Here is a 22125-nt window from a genome sequence, read left to right on the forward strand (position 1 = left end):
AGGGGGAGCTGAAGCAGAGAAACATAAAATATTTGTCTAGTCACAGACTTAGTCAAGACTAGAATGGACTTACTGTAAACCCAAGTTCACCAGCTCGGTTTCTGCCTCTTCCTGTGGGGGGAGGGGCTGGGGGAGAGACAGGCTGAGCGCAGAGGACTCTTAGGGCAGTGATACTGTAATTGCAGGTACATGTCATTACACATTTGTCCAAACCCATAGGATGCACAACACCAAGAGGGAATCCTAATGTAAACTATGGACTTCGGGTGATAAGGACGTGTCAGTGCAAGTTCATCGACTGTAACGAATATACCATCTGGTGGAGGATGTCGATGATGGGGGAAGCCACGCATGCGTGGTGGCAGAAGCATATGGGAAATCTCTGTACCTTCCTCTTCGTGTTGGTGTGAACTCAAAACTGCTCTAAAAAATTGGCTTTTTAAAAAAATTAAGATCTCTAGCTAGAAAGATAAAGGCTACAGACCCCCAGTCATAGGGCCCGGCGGCCCCATCATTTCCAGTGTCAGTGTGAAAGTTCCAACAGAGCCACGGAGCAGGAGACCTCCCAGCTAAGGCTATGGGAAAATTAAGGCGTACACAGCACTGACGGGGGAAAGGGCACCAACTCCCGTCCTAGCATCGGGTAGGTTCTCCTTTCCAGCCCGCCCTTTCTCGACAGATGTCACACCATACAAAAGGAAGGCACACTTTTCCAGTATAAAAACATCCAGGGCTTCAAAGAAACAATGTGAGCTGTAACTGTCAAGGAAACCTTTAATGATGACTCAAACACCAGCTGCTCACTGTAGGGCTCCATGACTTTCCCTGTTGTATCCATATTTCATTTAAAGGTAAGAAAACGTACCGTACTATAGATAGAATATTTTAGCCCTTGTGGAATGTTGTAAAATCAGATATATTATAAATTTAACGACCACACATCTTCCTTCCCTTGACCATAAAGAAGTCACTTCACAGCCAAAGAACTGGTGAAAAAAATTTTTTAAATGATACCAGTAAATAACAATGCAAAAAAATTAGTTTTAAATGTACTTAAATATAATGATTCTTTTTTAGCAAATATACTCACACTCAAGCATGATATTAGCTGGAAATAAAACAACCGTCAAACAAGTAAAAATGTGGACGTTCCTGACGCTGATTCTTTTCAATATAATTGCAACACTTTCCACATTTTTCAAATTACACAGGAAAAATTCACAAATAAAAATCCTTGAGATTTAGTTTAGGGTCTGTTTGCATTATACAGTAAAACAGTTAATATCCACTTTATCCAACATTTATTTATAAAGCAAGTTTTTCAATGAAAGTCAACCCCCGCAAATATTTAATATTTTCTCTTAACAAAAACATGCTATGTTTTAGTTTGCTGCCGTGTCAATTTATTTTGAGTAGCACGTACTTCTCTCTTTTACATCCATAGGTAAAACTGGATCCTGATATGTTCAGAAATTGATGTAGTTACTTTTGAAAGTATATCCATAATTCTTTATTCCCAGAGGTAAAACACCAGAGTTCAATACACACATTCACACGCATTTAACAGAAAAACGGTATGCTTTTTTAACCCTAATCCTCACTTTATAATACCTCATAATTTTAGGTGACCATTATATTACATTCCTATAAATTAATTAGAAACAGTATAGATTGGCCATGGTTTTATAACTTATTACAAAATATAATTAATTCTATTAAATCTACATCATTTTAAACTTGACTAAACTGCTTTTAATAATCTGTAATATTTCTTTTTGCTGTTTTTAAATCTTTTCCTCAAAATGCAAATTAACACTTATTTGAAATTAAAAACTGTTAAGACTTTTTCTGATAGAAAGTAAGGTTGATTTGAATGACAGCTTTGATGAGGACTGCTATGATAAACGGAATGGTATCATAGATTTTTTCATTCACCGATTAGCCTAAATCTTCATTTCTAAGGTCTGACCAAAAAACATGTGTATGTGTATATACATATATATTTCTTTAACATAATATTGGGTTGGCCAAAACAGTTCATTCAGGTTTTTCCATAAGATGTATGGAAAAACCTGAACAAACTTTTTTGGTCAACCCAATATATGTATGTATATATATATTTACATAATATATATGTATATTTAAAGCATGCATTGACTATAAAGTGTATTAAAATTAATATTATTTTTGTTTTCAGAACCACTTCTGAATATTTCTATAATTCTGGTTAAATAAGCTGCCTTTAAGTTAAAAAGCAACAGCTGTGATCTACTCGGTTTCCCTGCCAGCAAATGAGAAGGTGAGGACTGGACAACAAATCCTTTAGAGACTAGTTGGTTTCCAATTTTTTGCTTTGAACAATTTTGGGGGTGAAACTAATCAAGCCGTCAACTTATAAGTTATTAAGAATAATTTCTGTTGCTAGAAATTAAAATAGATAAAATTAAATTAAATAGAATTAAAATTTCATTCTTATACATGTTTTCTGTTGCAGAGAAGTTTGATAAGTCATCACTAAAAGACTCTCAAGTTTAAACATGTTATAACAGGATAAGATTCTACGGAGAAATTAAATGTAAATAACAGCTCAGGAAGAAAAATTAGTCAGGTAAAATTTCTCTCAATTAAAGAAAACCTCGTTCATGTATTTTTAAATGGCCAGTGGAAGTATCAAATGCCTTTGGGATTTGGATTCTCTCTCTGATGGATGCCTTTATAAGATTTTTGTAAAAGTCTTACCTTAAAAAGTCAGTATTTACCATAGGGCATAAACTTCCTCCTTCTCAACTGTATAAACATATGATGTAAAATTTCAGATGTGAGTTTATCAATGTGCAAGGAAGTGTCTGATCACTTTTACCTCTGGACACACAAGTTCCACAAATCCTGGAACTTACCGGCATTGGCTCCTGGTTCAGCAAAAACATTTAACTAGAGCAAGAGCTCAAAAAGCAGGATCTAGGGGCTTCCCTGGTGGCGCAGTGGTTGGGAGTCCGCCTGCCGATGCAGGGGACATGGGTTCGTGCCCAGGTCCGGGAGGATCCCACATGCCGCGGAGCGGCTGGGCCTGTGGGCCATGGCCGCTGGGCCTGCGCGTCCGGAGCCTGTGCTCCGCAGTGGGAGAGGCCACAGCGGTGAGAGGCCCGTGTACAGCAAAAAAAAAAAAAAAAAAAAAGCAGGATCTAAACCTTGTTCCTGACTCTTACCAGTTTTGCAAACCTTGTTCCTGACTCTTACCACTTTTGCTGGTTATGTTACAACACTCTCTCCAGAATGAGTAAATCCACCCGTTGACTCTGTTGGGAAAGTCATCCCGAGAGCTGGGATTCTCCTCCATTCCTTCAGCCTGTCATTCAGGGACCACTGCCCTGTCCGCCTGAAGCATCCGTCCACCCTCCTGGACTCCCAGCGAACCAAACAAAGGGATACAAAGAAAGAGATGCAGAGTCTTGAAATAGAAGCAGGTTACATCCATGGTGTGTGCAGGGGGATTCTGACTGTGTCGGATACAAAGAACTGGCGGGTTCTGTGGCTCAGCAGCTTCAGACTCAGGCTTTGCCCGTGCAACGTGCCTGAGCTAGGCCCCTTTGCTTAGCCTCTGAGCTTACTCCTTGGCCTGTGAAATGGGGATCATTTAGGTGCTTATCAGTATTAAACCAGGTGATACATATAAAAAGCACTTAGGATAATGCCTAGACATTTTAAGTATTCAATAACCATTGGTTGTCCCTTCATTGTATTATAATCTTTTAACCCTTAAGAACTGCTGTGCTGATTAGAAATAAAACAGAGAAAGCACCCATCAGTGCCTGACAGGCCTGGCCGTGGTCATGCTTTCACTCACCACTTCTCTCTGTTGGGACCAACACCCTCTGTCCTGTCCTCACCCTTCAGAGGAGGAACAGGACACCAAGTAGCCTGTCACTGATAATTTCTCAACAATAAGAGGGAGGATGGTCCAGCAGGATACAGATACCTGTTCACCACTTTCTTTGAAAACCCACCTATTACAGGAGATGTAGATGAAGGAGGAAAGAAGAAAAGGAAAAAGAGAAAGCCTGGGACAGTGATACCAAGTGTGGTAATAAAGAAGAAATTATTGGTTCCTGAATGTTCCCTAACACCCCACATTTTCCTACTTGTGGCCAAACTCCCACCCCGCACAGAGACCCTTAAACACAGCAGCAAACAGGCCCCACAGCCTGGGGACAGAGGGAGAGACACCACGTCAGCCACAAAATGATCTTCCAATTTAAAAACTTATGAAAAGTGGGTTCCTCTCCCCAACTCCCCAGGCCTTTTTCCTTTCTGCATCTACTCTAGGTAGACAACCACCACCTCAAAAACTTAACTGCTTAGGAGACATGCCATTTAAAGAGAAAAAAACCCCAAACATTTAAAGATGATATTTGGAAGTCACTTCTCTCCCTTCCCTCTGAATAGCACCTAGGAGTGCCCACAGGCCCCCTGGGGGGTCCTATCTCCACCAACACCCACCCCTGTGGGCTGGGGAGCTGCCCTCAAGGGTCTCCCTGCCTGCAGAGTCAGCTTCAATCTCCCTGAAGGCCAGCCCTCCGCCTGCCTGTGCCCATCGAGTTTTTCTGTGGGTGCCTGTGAGCCAGCCCTCATCTTGGACACCCTTGGACCCCAAGGGCTGAGCGCAAAGCAGCCCACGAGTCCTCACCCTCGAGGCCACAGCCACTTCCTCTGGCGGAGGACCTCATCCTGCCTCAGTCCAGGCTTAGTCCTCGATAATTTCTTTTTCTTTTTTTTTTTTTCTTCCTTTTCTTTCCTCGATAATTATTCGTTTCTGGAAAGGGATGCCCTACAAACAACTCTTGAACTATCCTCCCCACCATGGAAGATGCCTCACCCCATGTTCGGTTTCAGTCCATAGAACTGAGGCATCAATGATAATCCTGGCACATGAGGGCTGGTCCAGAAGAGAACAAACAGGATGCACTCAGAAAGCATCCCAAGAAGAAAAAAGGCCAACTTAACAGCAGTTTCCCATCTATAAAGAGCAAAAGGGCAACCACGTGGTGCTGGCAGCTTTTTGATTTTCACTAAACGCCAGCCTGGGAGGGGGGTTGCAGGCACACAGATTAGCCCCCCAGAAGGTCCTGACTCAGGCTGCAACCCTGAGCCAGAGCCAACCCAGGGTGTGTGCTGACCACAAGCGGCCAAGACTTTGCAGCTGAGAAAGCAAATGTTTAAATTATTTAATCTGAGCCTCATAATTTAGGCACACGAAGGAGTTATTATAATATCTATTTTATTCTTCTGGGACCTGAGTCACAGTTAGGAGACCTGACCCAAATCACGTGCCACCTGGGGGTAGAACCAAACATCAGAATCCCAAGGTCCAGTCCTGGCTCCTCCCTCATCCCTAGCAATGGACAGACCCCCTCATTTTACCTCCAGCTGCTCAGGAATCTTTCCAAAATAGGTACTTACATGTAAATTTGCATCTGTTAACAATGACAATCACTTCACAAATACTTCTGTTAAAAAAACCTAAATCCATAATTTCTTAAAAATCACTCTGTAAGATGCTAATAACCTCTTAATATTCACTTATTCTACTTTTATTAATGCACGCTTTATTTTGGCATAGATCTCCCCAGTGACGCTGCAACAAAAAAAGTGATTTAAATAAGCAAAGTACCTAACCCTTGTAAACTATTATATACCAAATAATTCCCGTGATGACTGCAATCAGACCTGACTCATTGAAGTGTTTTCAATCTTCCAATAGGGATCTACGTGCTATCTTTGCCTTTGTCCAACCTCAAAAGCAAATGCAATTTGTTCTAAAGAAGGTGATTAACAACAATCTCCAAAGGCCTGTTCACCTCCACCTGAGGTGAAAAGTCTTAAATGAAATCTCACTGACCTTAGTGGCATTTTGCCCAAGACCAGGAACACACACAGACAAGAGCTTTGCGAAGGTTTTTACACTTTTCACCTCAATCCAATCTCCAGATGCAAAACACAAGAAATTACAAAAATACAATTCTATCCAGAGGATTTCAAACCATGGAGAAAACAGCATTCACCCCTCCTCTGCTTGTGAAAAATACGGATAACGTCTCTCATCCATTCATTTCGTACAAGTTACTTAGAAGCTAAGTACATTTCCTTCTCATTTGCTATTTCAGAGGCTATAAAATAGCAGTAGCTACAGTGCACTGCTGGGTTACACCAACTTTACAATCGTCTTTAACACCAAAATGAGAAACTGTACCAAATACTTAAGCACACTTAAAAATTATGACTTGTGCTTCGGGCCCCAGAGGCTCTGGAGGGATGGAGTCCCCTGGGATGCACAAAGAGCTGTACCCACTGTCTGTGCCACATCCTGAAATGTTGGGGCCTCAGTTCCAAAAAACCATCAAATGACAGCCACCATTTCACCTGACAGGACTGTTTTGGGAGGCAACCAACACGTGAAGGACCGATACCTAGTGGCACGAAATATTCCTATTTCCTCTTCCCTTGCTCCTGAGAAGCCAGAGGACGTAGCAATAAGCTGATAAATCGGATTACAAATCAAAGAAAACCTGGGGCTTGGGAACCCACACCCTTTGGGGCTTGCAGACATAAAGGAAACACACCAGACAACGGCTCAAGGTTATGCTGTGGTCACAGGCCTCTAAGAAGAACAGGGGCCGTGGCTCTTACAGACGGGGCGCTGTGTTCTCCCCAGGGTGACCAAGGGGGAAGACAGCAGCGCTCTCCACAGATGAAGAAACCAGCCTCAGAGAAGCCAAGTGACTGTCCCGCTGATGAATGACACAGCCAGGATGAGAACTCAGGTTTAAGCAAACTCTAATCACCTCCAGAATACACCCAGAGACACGGCAGTTTGTAAAAGTTTCTTGTATACCATCCATTAACATATGCGATCTCTGAAGCCAACCTCTGAATCAGAACATCCCAGAATGACCCTCTTTACAGATAAGGAACTGGGTTCAGCGAGTTCAAAAGCTTCCCCTCGGAGGACAGCAAGTGGCCGGTGGGCCCTTGAACGCAGGTCTTGCAATCCTATATTCCCTTTTTTCATGTGCCAATGATTTCCCAACTGTGTTCTGAAAAGCAGAGGCATCTCGGGACGCAGGCCCTGGGGCCTGGCAGAGCCCTGTGTAGGGCCCCATTCTCCCCTTGTCCTTGTGTCCACACTTCACAATGTGGCCCTGCCGCCCCGCACACCAAGGGTGAGGTCTATTTCCCCACCCTAGATTCCTGACTGGCCGTGTGACTGGCTGTGACCAGAAGGATGAGGCAGAGGTGACAATGTGCCCTCCCCAAGCGTAAGCCAAGAGGCCTTGGCAACCCTCTGCTCTCTCTTTGGAAACTCTCCCTGCTGGAGGGTGGAGGACCACGTGAAGGGGAGCCCAGCCGAGGCCAATCCTAGACCAGCCTGCAGCCAGCCAATCCCAAAATATCAGCAGATGCCCGGCCAGGGTCAGCTGAGTAGAGACATATACAGAAAGCACACAATCCCAGTTCAGATCAGCAGACACGCGTCCCCTCCACAGAACGGGAAAAACAGTAGATGGCTGTTGTTTAAGCCACCAAGCCTGGGGGCATCTGTTACTGGGCAGTAGCTCATCAGATACCCGGCTTTCCAATTTGGAGAGTCATTTTTTAAACCTGCCCACATCAAATTTTGTTTAACCAAAAGATTTTTATGCTTTTCTACCTATGTAAGATTTTGCTTAACCAAAAGGTTTTGATGCTTTAAACAATAAGTTGGGGAACTACTGAACTCGGCTATCATAACCTCCCTGACGTCTTCCCACAGCCGTGTCCTTCATTGCTAATGAGCTGAGACCGTGTTCCTGGTGTCACTAGGACGTAAAAGAAGTGCACATACACAGAAGTTGCGTTCTGAACGCTCAGATGCTAAGACTTGGAACTCATTTATTTTCTGCCATCACCACCACCCAGTTCTAAAAGACTCAATGCACTTATCATGATATATAAAACACAGCATGATAAAGGGGCATGAGGTGAGACAAGTGAAGAGGGGTACTAAGACTCAGGCCCAGAAAAGGAGCCAGAATTAAGGTTCTACTGCAGAGATCGTGGCTCTCGGTGTTTTGCGGCTTTAGGCCCAGGCAGCAGCCACTCTCTCCAGCGGGTAACAGAGCCTGAGTTTCTGTGGAGAAGCCTCAATTTCCGCACTCTTGTTCCCTGTGGCTCCTGCGGGCGGACCCCACGCCTGGCCCAGTGGGCGGGCCAAGCAGGGCATGAGGTTAAAGTGGGGACAGGTGATGTGAGCTGACTCCACAAGCTCCGCGGCAGGAGCTGGTCTGTACGGCTGGGGGGAGGGAATTTATCTTTCCACTGGGCTTGGAGCTGGAGAACTCAGCTCAGGAGATGCAGAACTCTCCTGACTGCCTTGAGCCACTAGGACCAGCTGGGCCACCCAGAGCCTTCTCTATTGCAAGAGCCCACAAATCCCCTGTTTGATGAAGTCCAGTTTGACTGAGGTTTTCTGTTCAAAAAAGTTCTAACTACTACAGCACACATATGTGAATCTGGCATCCTAAGAGCCCACGTAAAGAGGAAAATGTGATGAGTTATACAATTCGCTGTGTCCACAAGAAGGAAGATCACAGGAAACTCAAACTTTTTCCTGGAACTGTGACCCCGAAGGAAGCTCCCCAGAAGGTCATTATAAAGATTCTACATCACATAATAAAACATCACCCAGCATCTTTCTAACAGACCCGACACTCCATTTGAAATGCTTTTGCACAGAGCACACCTCAGTACAGGTGGATGGCATCAAATCAAGGCATAAATCAGGAAAAGGCTACCTGCATCTGTGCGCACGGGGAGGGGAGGAGAGAGAGAATACAGTGCACGCACCCCGTGCTCAGGGAACCTGGCTTTGTTAGGAATGGAGACCGCTTTACCTCCCAAAGCTCCTACCAAAGACCTCAGCCAAGCTTTGACTAGCTAGTGGGCAGCGGTACGTTTGAGAATATCATAGCCTCTCAGCATGGTACCCAGCACACAATGAATGCCCAATATATAGTTATCACTTATTACTATCAATTCTAAGCCCCTGAAATAAGGCTTATCTATGTTGCCAAGGTTTAAGCAGAAAAGCTCAGCCTAAACATCCTTGTTGCTGCAGAGCCTTTGGTGGCAGCTGTGGATGGCAGCTACATCCCCAAGTATGGAGGAAAAGAGTAGGCTTCATCTGTGCACATCTGAGCAGAGGCAGCTGATGGCAAACGTGGGAAGCGCCTAAAATCCTTCCAACATCCCTGCTACACCCACTTCTCGTTAACAAGCACCTTCCTGCTGCATCAGGTGCCGTCTCAGATTGGACCCGCTGTTCTAGACATTTCTCTCATCCTCATCTATCAAAAATGACCCAAGGATCCAGGTCTCATTCCCTTACACCGTGCTACCTGACAAACTAATGTGAACTCAGGTGACAATCCTCAGACTGTCTAAGTATTTGGAGAGACCCTACAGATCCTTGAATCAAACGTCTTCATTTTATGAGGGAGAAATCTGACATCTAAGGATATTAACTTATTGAGGTGATAGCGAGTTGGGGATGTCATATTTAAGATGACTTAATGAGCCACCACTCCCAGAGATGTCATTTCAACAAGCACCTTTCTTCCTTGGTCAAAATGATGAGCTGGTGGAAACTTCAAGTGCTGTAACAGACGGGGATGCCCATTTTGAGGTTAGCAAGTCTTTTAGGAATGATTACAATAAAAATGCCACGCTTTTGGCCCCTGCTTATGGGGCCCCTAAGACCGATTCTTCTACAGTGTCCATGTTTCAATGAATGTCAGATAGAAATAAGTGCTGGAAAATTACCTCCCCAATGTCATCATGTCTTGTTATCTTCTCTGAATGAGTCATCTCAAAATTTGGCTCACAGCTGCAAATCTAAAGATCTAAAATGATCTGTGTTCTGATTCTCTGAAATATCTTTATTCTTTTATTATACCCTAAAAATTCCAGATGGATGTCACATTTACTGGAGGTCACCAAGTTGAAAGATGGGTACAAAGTGGCTTAGTTTCTATAAAATACCATGTTTTGTAATTCATTTTCTCTTCTGACACCAGAAAGCCTCTGCTTCTTAAGAGAAATACTCTCCAGTCAATTACAGTGTGGTACGTGAAACTTCATGTAACCATCCTCAGATGCTTTCTTAACACTAGTCAGAAAAGTTGTGATAAATTCTCCAAAGGGCAGGGTCTCTGAGTCATTGCTAACGTCCTGCCAGTACGCTTTCAACTTTAACGAGCATCAAGATCATCGGAGGGGGCTTCCCTGGTGGCGCAGCGGTTAAGAATCCGCCTGCCAATGCAGGGGACATGGGTTCGAGCCCTGGTCCGCGAAGATCCCACATGCCACGGAGCAACTAAGCCCGTGCGCCACAACTGCTGAGCCTGCGCTCTAGAGACCGTGAGCCTCAACTACTGAAGCCCACACGCCTAGAGCCCATGCTCTGCAACGAGAGAGGCCACTGCAATGAGAAGCCCGTGCACGGCAACAAGGAGTAGCCCCTGCTCGCCACAACTAGAAAAAGCCCGCGTGCAGCAACAAAGACCCAACTCAGCCAAAACTAAATTAATTAATTAATTATTTTTTTAAAAAAAAGATCATGGGAGGTGTTTCTTTACCAGTTTCTGTGGCCGCATATCTGCATTTATAAGAAGAGCTTCGGATGATTCCAATGCAGGTCTCCAACACTGCCTTCCAGCACTAAGCAGTGCTGGCTTTTCACGGTGCCGATTCTGAGGGGGTCATTTTGTAATTTTCAAGGGTTTTTTTTTTCCTTTAAAACATAATGTTGGCCGTATGTTTATAACATAAATATGTGTATAAGCACATCTACATACACATCACCCATAGAGCCCCCAGGCAACTCAAATAACAAACCCTTGGACCCAGAAAGCGGATCTGTGAGTTTGAACCATATGACATTGTCAATATTCAAGCCTTTGTGACAGAAAAACAGGGAGTTCGTGTGGTTACACCTCCAAGGGGCGATGGCAGAGCTGACTGGTCCCTCTTTTCCTCATGAGGCCTCCTAACCTCGCGGCATTGGTCCACTTGTTTAGTCTTTAGGATACTCCTGCAAGGTATTTTTTCCAGAAAAGAAAACTAAGCCTCAGAAAAATCCAACAGCGTGTCCAAGACGGCATGGCTGTTCAGTGGCAGAAACAGAATTTGAAACCAGGAACACCTGATGTGCCGGGGCACCTCTGCGCTTTCCTCCCCCAGGGGCCCCAGAGCTGACATCAGGCCACAACACCCTCCTATCCAAGTCCCACTGTGATGGCCGGACCCGCTCCAAACCTTCCGAGGTCGGTAACACAGGCCTCTCAGCAAGCTCCCCACAGGGGCTAGCAACAAAGGGACAGCCACACGAACAGGATGAAATGGTAACTGACAAACAGAGAAAACAGGGCAAGAGCCCCCATAACATACACACAAGACGTATGCCAACGGTTGTCAATCGTGGAGATGTCACACCACGTTCCTAGGCCTAGGTGTCGAAAGTCTAGGAAGTGGAGAACAGATCACAAGATTGTTGTCAAAGAAGCCTCATTTTATTAAGTTTCATCACCTGAGAACATGCCACAGTGAATGAAGAAGGAATGAGAGCCTGCCTGCATACCAAACATGAGCAGATGGAAAGGTGCAGGCTGAGCTCTGAGCAGGTGCAATCAATTTCATTCTATATCAGAAATAAAAACAGGAGATGATACATACTATTGCCTGCCATGGAAACTTCTTACTGGTGATACATGGTTCTTTTAACACTCCAGTAACTAAAATTGAATGCCCCTAGAGTAGAAACATGGTCAATCTACCACATAGTAAATTTCTTTTTTTTTTTTAGAGATCAGTATTATACCAAAATTCTACTTTATGGCAAAAACTGATTTATAAATTTTTATTATACCCGATAAAATTATAGGCTCACTTTTGCACATTTAATTAACAAAAGGTAACTGTTTTCCTTTAAATTTAGCGACTGAATCTCTATGCACCTATAAATTGCTGAGGGTATCAAGCACCGAACCCACAACCTGGGCCTACTGTTAAGATGATTACAAATGCTTTAAAAAAAAAAAATCAAACTTGATAGAAAGATTAAAAAAACAGCAGTAAGCAGAAGTAATTTGATTTTTTTCTTCCCTAAGGGAACTTTATTCAATCATTTATTCATTCCTTCAACAAATATTTATTAACTTTATTAATTTACTATGTGATTACTACATGCTAAACACTGTTCAGTAACTTGATTTTATACATGAGTATTTATTTTAAAAGATATGCTTTAGACAACTTTATAGTTTTGTATCTAGAGAAAATATCACAATGAGCCAACTTCAAGCATGTGGTTGACATGATTTAAAATATCTCAAACTACACCAACTGAGAAGAGAGATCAAATAGAACCCATCGAGACTGGACTGCAGGAAGGGTGTGTTCCAGCCCCCTCACCCATGGTCAGAAGCCCACCCGAGACCCTGTTCTGATTCCACCACTGGAACCGGGGAGAAGCACCGGGCCTCTGACATCCACAGTAACCCAAACGAAAACATATTCTTTTCACTGTCTGAAATAAATCTGCTTTCTGCATATTGAATAGGAAAGAGATGAAAGTGAGCATTCACCCATCTGAAGAAAAACCGATGCTCTATAAGTGTTTCTGCTCTGTGCCCCATACAAAGCAAATGCTTTGCTTCTGCTTAGGCTGTTGTATTTTTAAATAAATCATTCTGTTAAACGCTAGCCTCCTTCTCCAAGGGAAGGTCTAAAACCTTCTCCATTTTGACAAGTCTCTGACAACTTTACTCCCATCTGCTCTCGGCTGCAGGTCCTGGATCATTGACCACCACAGTTTCCCTCCCCTGGAGCCCCAGCCTGAAGGTAAGTGACACAGCCTTGCATCAGATCCTCCACCCTTCCCCTGCCTCCAACTCGGGGCCCAAACCTTCTGCTTCATAGAAAAAGTTTTTAACGACTCAGGAGTCTTCTCAGTTTTAAGCAGAAAAATGGACTGAATCCAGATGTCCGTGCAAATTTCAATGACTTCCGGAATTATATACGTGAACCGGCGATGCTGGAGAAGGCATCTCCTGCAGATGTAAGCGCGGTACCCCCATTCCTCGTGAACATGTCACACACACCTGCTCGTGGCCACTCTTCTGGTCAATTACCGAAAGGCCTGATGGTGAAGGCACCAGACTTTACCTCGAACTCTGAGTTGCCAGATATACTACTTCTCCAAGTCCCACTGCTATACACAGAATAGCAGCCATTTATGCTACAGCCAAAAAACAAGAAGAAATCACGGCAGAGCCTAAAGCTGTCTTGAGGTCAGTGTTGAGAAGTGCGACTAATGCAGCAACTTCCACTAAAGAATTTCTTTTGATGTGAATGAGTTATAAGCAGGTGAAGGCCCATCAAGAGCGTGCCTTCCTTCATCTGTAAGTAGATGCATCCAGGAAGCCTTGCGGGTGAAGCTGGGCCTTCCCCCAGCGCAGGCAGGTGGGTTTAGGGGTGCAGCTACATCTAGTGATGGGCTGGGGATGGCAGCCGGAGGGGCAGGGAGCTGGAGGCCCGCCTGCCACGTGGAAAGCACTCCACCGGCCACTGATTCTCTGAAAGTCTGGTGACAGTGTTTTTAAGATAAATATCTGTTAAATGACTTTACAATAGATTTTGTTTACCTGGAGCATTAAATGACAGAGAGTCAGGGATTGTCTTTTGTGGATAACAGAGAAACGAGGCTCTATCTTAGGAGATACATTAAAGTACATTATCAGTACTTTAAAGAGATATATATTGAAAAGCTTCTCTTTTCTGTTTGGAAGTGAAGTTCATTTCCAAAGGCAAAGTGTCACATTCCCATATTAAAATTCCAAATTTTATGCAAATTTCTCATTCTTGCCTGAGACAGTCCTTGCTTCTTTCGATTTCAGTAGATTTTGAAACTTTCAATAATTGGACAACTTTCCAAAGTACAGTTAACTATATCTTTCCTATCTTTGCCCATTACCACCCCAATGCCTCCCCGACCCCCTAAAGGGGCCTTCCCAACAGTAAGTGCTCAGTAAACATCCACTTGAATTAAAAGCATCATTTTAATAAGCGCACTGGGCTATGCCCTTCTTACAACAAGCCAACAAATATCTTCGAAACACAGTATCAACCCAGAGAAATTTCCAGTGGCTAATCGTGACTGCAAGATTTAACTAAAACTTTACAAAGTGGTAAGTAAAATTAGAGGAGACGTTTTTTCATTTTCGTTTCACAACTGGCTGGATCCAATATCTTCCCCAGATAAGACCATTATCTGAAACGTCACGCTGGCGGTTTCCCCTAACAGGCTGAGAGTCACAGCACCACCCCATCGGCCTGTTCATAACTTGGGCCGCGCTGATGGGGGGCAGGGGTGTTCACAAGTGCATGGACGTGAGTTATATTTTCATCCCTAGGTCCTTTCAGCTCTTGTCAAGGGAGGCTGAAAATGCAGAATGTGGATGCCAGGCCTTTTAGAACTCACACTCTATGTCTGGCATCGCAAGCTCCCGGAGGGCTAGTTCTAGCACCTACTGCTGCCCCCATCCCCAGCTCCACCCAGGACTTTCTGATTCTGTCCCCCTGGGGGTGGGGGGGAGGGGGCAGGGGTCTGCCTGTCTACAAGTTCCTGAGTGATGATCAGGCTTCTAGTCCAAGAACAACACTTTAAGAACTGTTCTTTTGGAACAACGTTTCTCGAAAGATGGCCAGGATCACCTGGGGATGCTGTGGGACCCTCCAGGGGCCTTGGACATCAGAGTCACCATGCCGGCCGTAGAGACCAAGTCGGGAAGGACCACTCCCAGTGACCCTCGGGCATGCTTGGTTTTGAGCAGCACAGGTATACACACAGCTCACCAGCAGCACAGGCTGAACACACCCCACGCCCTCCCCCAGGCCACCTAAAGCCATCAACGTGTAGGATTGTCACCTGCTCTCCCTGCCCGTTTGTCACTCTTTTGATCCTCCTCCCTAAACTCTCCATACGTTTCACCCTTAACAGCAAAGAGAGGGGAAGAAAAGCGACCCTGCCTGCCGGGATCTGCAGACCTGTGTTCTTACAGGTGAGCACACACAACCCTTCCCTTCTCACGCCTGTGTTCTTCTTTCGTTCTCCTCTCCCACGTTCCCACCCCTTTATCAGGCTCTGGCCTTGTCAGCCGCCCCCCGCCCTGCATGGCGGGGGGGACCACAGGCTACCAAGGGTAATGACCAAAGCTTTCCTGCTCCCCACCTAACACCAGCCCTACCTACTGATTTTCGGAGCAACAGTATAAATGCAGGCTTTCTGATGACTAAACGCTAAACCACGGCAGTATCTTAGGAACTGGAGAAGCAGCATCCTCTTCTGATGGGAGGTTTATGTGCTTTTGCATCTTCTTTAAACTTTTCATTAGTGAGTTTGAAAAACAGTAGTAATGAAACCTTCTCTCACTTACAAAATAAGCTTATTAATAGGTTGTGGTCATAAAGATAAGAAGCCCCTGGAGAAAAGTTTGTGGGAAAGTTGGTTTTCAAAGAGAAGAATCCTAGAATTACAAAGCATGATAGACACCACCTTAAAAAAAAAATGTTGGGCTTCCCTGGTGGTGCAGTGGTTGAGAGTCCGCCTGCCAATGCAGGGGACACGGGTTCGTGCCCCGGTCCGGCAAGATCCCACATGCAGCGGAGCGGCTGGGCCCGTGAGCCATGGCCGCTAAGCCTGTGCGTCCGGAGCCTGTGATCCACAACGGGAGAGGCCACAACAGTGAGAGGCCCGCGTACCGCAAAACAACAACAAAAAATGTTATACTGTTGAAAAAGTATGTAACTACTTATTAAAATGCCTGACCTCTAACTAAAAACTGTCTTAGGATATTTAGATAATACATGCTTATTCGAGAAAACTAAACCTAAAACAAAAACGGAGAGAAAACAATGCTTAAGCCAAAACAGTGCCTCTACTGAAACAGATATGTACAGCCTATCAATTCCTGGAATGTATTACAATTGTTATAAAACTACGACAATTTCCAATATAGCCATCAACTTTTATCTAATTGTCACAGAAGTACCTAAATTCTAAAACCAACTTTTCCCAAAACTAAAGGCTGTGCTTGAGACTCAGGTGGGGTTCATATCATGTGAAGACATAATTCAGATTACTTGTTCATTACTTGTTCATTTCGAATTACTCAAATTACATACACACGTATCTACATATCAATATATGTAAGTAACTTCTCTACTGAAAATCTGTAAAATAACCCTTTGAAAACATCAGAGACTAAAACCTGTGATTTTTCCAGATCAGAACAATTGATTAAGCTCAAGCAATACTTCTTTACATCCACATAACCACATAACACTAAAAATGTTAAAGTGATTTCTTGGCATATTTCTTACATGCACCCTGATTTAAACTTGAAATCTTTTCATCACGTCCATTATCAATCTCATTAAAGCACCATAAAAATATAAAACGTCATGACTGTAGTTATCGGAAAAAGAAAAAATAAATCAAACTGCTGAACAAATCTATTCACACTCTTTGTAAAGGGTTCTGTACAATCTTGTATTCTGAAATAATTTTCAACTTATTGTAAAAACAGTACAAAGATTTCAAGTACATGTTTCGCCCGCCTTCGCCTAGTGTTGACATCTGACTTAATCAGAGTTGAATTATCCAAAACTAAGAAACTAAATATTGGTACAGTTCTACTAACTCAACTACAGACTCCATTCAGATTTTGGATGTTTTCCCACAAATGTCCTTAAAAGAGTACTTTAAATAAGAAATTTCTCAAGAAGAGTTTCAAATTCACAAGATTACATTAAGGTTTAATCTATTCCAAATACTGAGGTGGAAGCAAAGGACCAATCTATTTGCATTTCTACTTCTGCAAACCAAGGCCTGCTTACCAGACCTTACCATATCAGTCTCATCATTATATAAAACCAAACACTTCCTTGCATAGGATATATTACAACTTGGCTTTTGAGAAAATGGGTCAAAGAGGAATGACTTCCCAGCTATGTGGCTTTTCAATCTGGAAAAGAGAATTTCAAGCAGAAGCAAGAATGATTCCACTTTCTTCCTCGCTTCTTACTTGTATATCTTTTTACATAAGTTATTTTGAATGATCATTCAAAGCCTAGATAGAAGGCAGAAAGTGAGCCTCCAATACTTTGCCTAACAAGTTAGAAATTGTAAACATGGAAAGTGATGTTTAAAATGGAATGTTTATATATACTAAATAAAAGTCCCCCTGGGCAAAAAACCTAATTCTTTTCTTTTATCTTCCAATATGTTTAGCACTCTATTTCTGATATCTGGCATTCAAATTATGTGTAGTACCTTCCAGAAATGATTAATCAACAATCACATCAATTCTGAATGCATTCCAAAAGAGGATATGAGGATGCAGAGGGGAAATAGCAAAGTGTCTTGTGTATAAATCTTAGTTACACACACACACACACAAAACCTCCACTGACTACATAAAACCTCGGGATTCAGTCCATTGGGTGCCCTAAGAAGAATCTGCGATGAAAATGTTAATTTCAAAAGAAGGGACAATGCAAGCCAATCTCACAATCTCTCCTCTCCCTCCCTTCTATGTCAGCCAGTTCACATACAATTTGAATGTTTGCAAATAATCAGAAGTCACATCACTAATTTATTCAACAAACAGTGAATGTAATAAGTGCTTTATCGGAACCAAGAAGGAAAAATAACTGCCTTTGCCCTCAAGCCACTTCCCATCGAGCTCCTCTGTCTCTAAAAGGATCCCCAAGTCAGGGGACAGCAGCCAAGTATTTCAATGTCCAGAAGACTCCTAAAGAGAAACAAGTGTCAGTGTCACTCATAACATCAGAATTAACTTTCCCAACATACAAAGAAAAAAAAAAAAAGACTTTTCCAAAGCATTGAGTGCTTCCCACATGTTCTACCTAAAACCCAAAGTGGAGAGAAAAAGCATAATGCACTGTAGTTTGTCTGATCCTTGCACACACACATTTTGCCAACTTCGATTTTTTAAATTTCATCGTTGCTAAGCATTCTCTCTGGGATACTCCCCTTCATTTCCTCTTAACCCTCTAACATACTAGGATAACTCTGGCTTATGAAATGGAGGCAAATGAAAAGGAGGCACAGTTCAATCAATGGTATGATAACAAACAAACAGAATGACATATTTCCTGAAAGAAAAATCTGGCTAAAATTGAGTTTAAAAAAAAGTCTCTTTTGGTTTGACTATTAATTTACTTAAGCATTAACAAGGACACAGGTCAGTACTACATAGGCTGAAGTCCCTTCTAATGATGAGAAAATGATCATTTAAATAAGCTACATAAATATTTCTTTCCACCCCCTTGCCCACAACTTGAAAATCCATCCAAATGCTTTCTGACACAGCTTAACTTGAAACAAATCCCAGGCAGGGAGCTATGGATTCTTAATAAAGAGAAAACCATCAACTAAGGCCCTCATCCTTGGCTTCTAACACTAATGAGTTACAAGGCTCTACAACTGGCGAGTCTACTCCATAATTCACTAATAAGAAAGAACGCAGGCCAATATCTGCATCAAGTTTATAGCAGACAGCAGTGGATCAATTTGTTAAATCCTCCAGCGCACGTGCAATTACCAGACAGTTAATGACATATTAAACTTGGGAAAAGGGTATTTCTCCACTGAAGTTGACAGCACAGAGCGAGCAGCCAACTCGACGCTCGGCTTCCTGGCGGCGGCCAACTGTGGTCAAAGGGTCCTTGGGCTCAGGCACGACCGGGGCACGGCCTCTGCGCCTGCGTGTCCCTCGGGCTCCGGGAAAGCAAAGATGTAGGTTTCCACAGATCTGACAGCCAGAGACAAACGTTTGAAACGTTTTAAAATATGCGCTTTACCGTCAGTGAAAGTGTCCTTCATGAAATTTAAAAAACAAACAAACAAAAAGTTCAACTTACTCATTCCTCCCGAATAAACATAGAAACCTATTTTGCAACCCAAGTTCAAGGCCAAATAGCAGGCTTTTTATTAAAAGAAAAACAAGCCCATTGCCACCATTCTACGTGGACCTTAATGAAACTGACACACACGAGAAAGAAAGTGTGCTAGTGTGCAGGCGCCGGCTGTCCATCCACGTGTGTTCCAGGTTAACACCGTGCGGGGTTCGCGCCCCTCCTGACCCCCGACTCCCGGCCACGCGTCCTCCGGCAAGGAGCTCTCCGAGCTCCGACCGCCCGCGCGCAGCAGGCACCTCCCCGCCACTCCCTTTCCTCCCCACCCGGCACCGCGGGCCGCGAGGCGGGCTGACCGCTGCCCCCGGCCGGGCGTTCCGCGGGGCTGAGAGTTCGGAGGGGGAGCCCGGCGGGGCACAGCCACGGGGGCCCAGGGCCTGCGGGCCGGCCACTCCCTCCGGGCCGCCGGTCCTCCCGCCGGGACCGACGAGGACGCCGCCTCGGCTCTCCCGGGCAGCCGCGCAGCCGCGGGGACGAGTCGGGGTCAAGGCCGCCGCGAGCCGGGCGGCGCGGGGAGGACCGACGATCGCCGCCGCCGCCGGAGCCGCTGGCTGGTCGGGCGACCGCGCGGGCGCAGCGGGCACGGCGACCCGGCCCGGCCGCCGCTCGCCGTGGGAAGGACCGCGCAGCGCCCACGCCCGGCGGCCGGCGGCTGCAACTCCCAACTTCAGGCAAAGTTTTCTGCTGTCGCTCTCGGAACCTACCCGGGACTCCGAGTGGCGCCGTCCGCCCCGACACGCGCCCAGGCCGCAGAGGGGCGGGGGCCGAGATGGGGGGCCAGGCTCCGGGGCCAGCGCCGGGACTCGTCCGCTCGGCCCGCCGGAGCGCTAGGTGCCCGCCGACCCCGCGCCCGCGGCGGGGACGGGCAGACGCGGTGCCCGGTCCGCCGCGCCCCCTGCCCGGCCCTGCCGTTCGCCGCTGGGGCTCTCCCACCGGGAGCTGCCCGCGTCCCGGGCCCCCTCCGGCCCGCGCACCCCAGGCCCCGGCAGGCGCAGCCCCACGTACCTGAAAACGTGTCCCCCGCCGCAGTTAGCAAAAGTCCGGTCAAAGTCGCCAGGCAAGTCCCAAGTCTCCCCATGGTGCTGAGTGCGCGCCGGGCTGCTCCCGGAGGCGCTGGGTGGGCGCGAGGGCGGAGGGCGGCCGGGAGCTTTGCCTCCAAGGCGGCAAGAAGAGGAGGGTGAACAGCCAAAGCCAGAACCAGACGCCCAAAGTGCTAACAGTTGCAGAAGTCCCAACTCCGGAGGCTCCCGGGGCCGGGGACGAGGGTCCTGGGTCCTCCCGCCCTATAGCCGGCCCCGCTCAGAGCTGCGCCGTTGCGAGAGGGAGCGGAGGGCGCGCCCGTGGAGCCAAAATCCGCCCTCCTTGCCGGCGGCTGCGCTGGCCGCCGCTCTCCTTCCCCGGCTCGGGACCCGAGCCTCCGGCGCCGCGGTGGCCGGGGCCGGGGCCGTGGCCGCGCGCGTCCCGCCCGCCGCCTCTGCGCCGCCAGGCGAGCCAGCCCCCGGGCGGCGGCGCGCCGATGGCCGAGCCCGCGCCGGCTGCAAGCGGGGCTTCTGCTCCCCGACTGACTGGCGGTGCCCCGCAGGCCGGCTGAAGGGAGCGCCCACGTCACGGCCGCCCGCGCCGCCGCGGCCCGCTAGAGGGCGTGAGCGTCCGGCCCCGCCGGCCCGCGCCCGGCGCTCGGCTGCCGCGGCGCCTCGGGGGGAGCCGGGCGGGGGGTGGCCGCGGGGGCGGCGTCACCACGCGGAGAGCGGCGGCCGGGCGGTGCCACCCGCTCCCTCCCGCTCCCCTCCCGCCGCAGCTTCGGTTTCGCGGCCGGCTTCCAGGAGGGTGACCACGCAGGGGCCGCGCCTGGACCAGAAGTTTGTCCCGGGTCACGGGCCACCGGGAGTTGGCGAGAGCGGCGGGCGGGACAGCGGCCTGCGGTCCCGCGGGCGGGCGGGCGAGGCGGCTCCGATCCCGGCGCCGGACGGCAGTGTCGGCGGGCAGGGCCGGAGGCACCGGGAGTCGCGGGGCCCGCGCTCCCCGGCGGCTGCGGTCCAGGCGAGCCGGCAGATCCCGGGGCTGCGAGGGTCTGCGGCTTCTCCGCGCCGCGGGCGCCGCGAAGTTGGCGGGCGCCCGGGCAGCTAGCTGCGGCCGCGGGCACCGAGACCCCGCAGCGCACCGGCAGCGCCGCGGGACACCCGCGCTCCTGCCCCCGGAACCTCGCACCCTCTGAGACACGCTCGGCCGCTTCATTCCGTCCCAGCCGTCCCGGGTGGGCCCGAGCGAGCCGCGGGCCATGCACGGAAGGCGGCGGTCACACGGACCTACGTAACCTGTGATTTCTGTGTCTGGTGCAGTGTTGGGAAACTCGGGAGGAGGCGTGGGTAATGAATCAAATGATGTCTTGAAATATATAATTTACCATTTGGGGTGTGGAATGCCTATTTCATTAAGTGGATAAAATAGCTTCCAATGCATCAGTAAAGAGGTTCAGTTTGTAAAATTGAAAAAAAAGAAAAAGAAAAGGGCGAGGTAGCGTGTGTGGGGGGGAATCCTTCTATTTCCCTTGGAATAACACACATGGAGCTGCAGACGCCAGGCCTAGCTAACTGAAAGCAGTAGAAGGCCTGGGAAGAGGTTAAATTAGAAACCAAGTAACTACCCGTGAGTTGCACGGTGTTCTAGGGCGGGGAACCGCGCCAGCAAGAGGGCAAACCCATGAAGCAAGTGGGCCCCGGGCTCCCTCCCGTACTGACAAAGGCCCAGAAAGTGCATTGATCCCACGCTCACCTCGACACTGTCTCCAGTGGACCCTAGAACCAACAGACAAGGATATGTCACAGCTGTCCCCTCCCCGGGGCAAATTGAGGGACTGGACTTTTGATTTTGGTGCCCAACGAACAGCTCCTCGTTCTTGCAGAATTCCACTTATTAGATCCTTATCAGAAGTGCTCTTTCGAAGCCTCTGTATTATTGACGTTTTAATACTACGGACCTCACATCATCCTGCTTCTTCTCCCAAATATGTACTTGTTGAGCCTTATCTCGATT

The 22125-nt window shown here is 46.9% G+C and overlaps 1 protein-coding gene across 3 annotated transcripts in view; it reads right to left on the reverse strand.

Moving 5' to 3' along the window:
* Window positions 1-20298, reverse strand: part of PTPRM (protein tyrosine phosphatase receptor type M) — a 748579-nt gene extending 728281 nt beyond the window's left edge. For 2 of the 3 annotated variants that reach the window (XM_082641117.1, XM_082641118.1), the window contains exon 1: window positions 20098-20297. In XM_082641117.1, coding sequence (XP_082497243.1) covers window positions 20098-20170 — 73 coding nt within the window. In that variant the 5' untranslated portion in view covers window positions 20171-20297. Of the gene's footprint in view, window positions 1-20097 lie in introns of all 3 variants that reach the window. The other variant, XM_082641116.1, reaches the window with a different exon arrangement.
* Window positions 20299-22125: the final 1827 nt, after the last annotated feature.

Source organism: Mesoplodon mirus, assembly GCF_964341445.2.
Source record: "Mesoplodon mirus genome assembly, chromosome: 13".
Lineage (NCBI taxonomy): Eukaryota > Metazoa > Chordata > Mammalia > Artiodactyla > Ziphiidae > Mesoplodon > Mesoplodon mirus.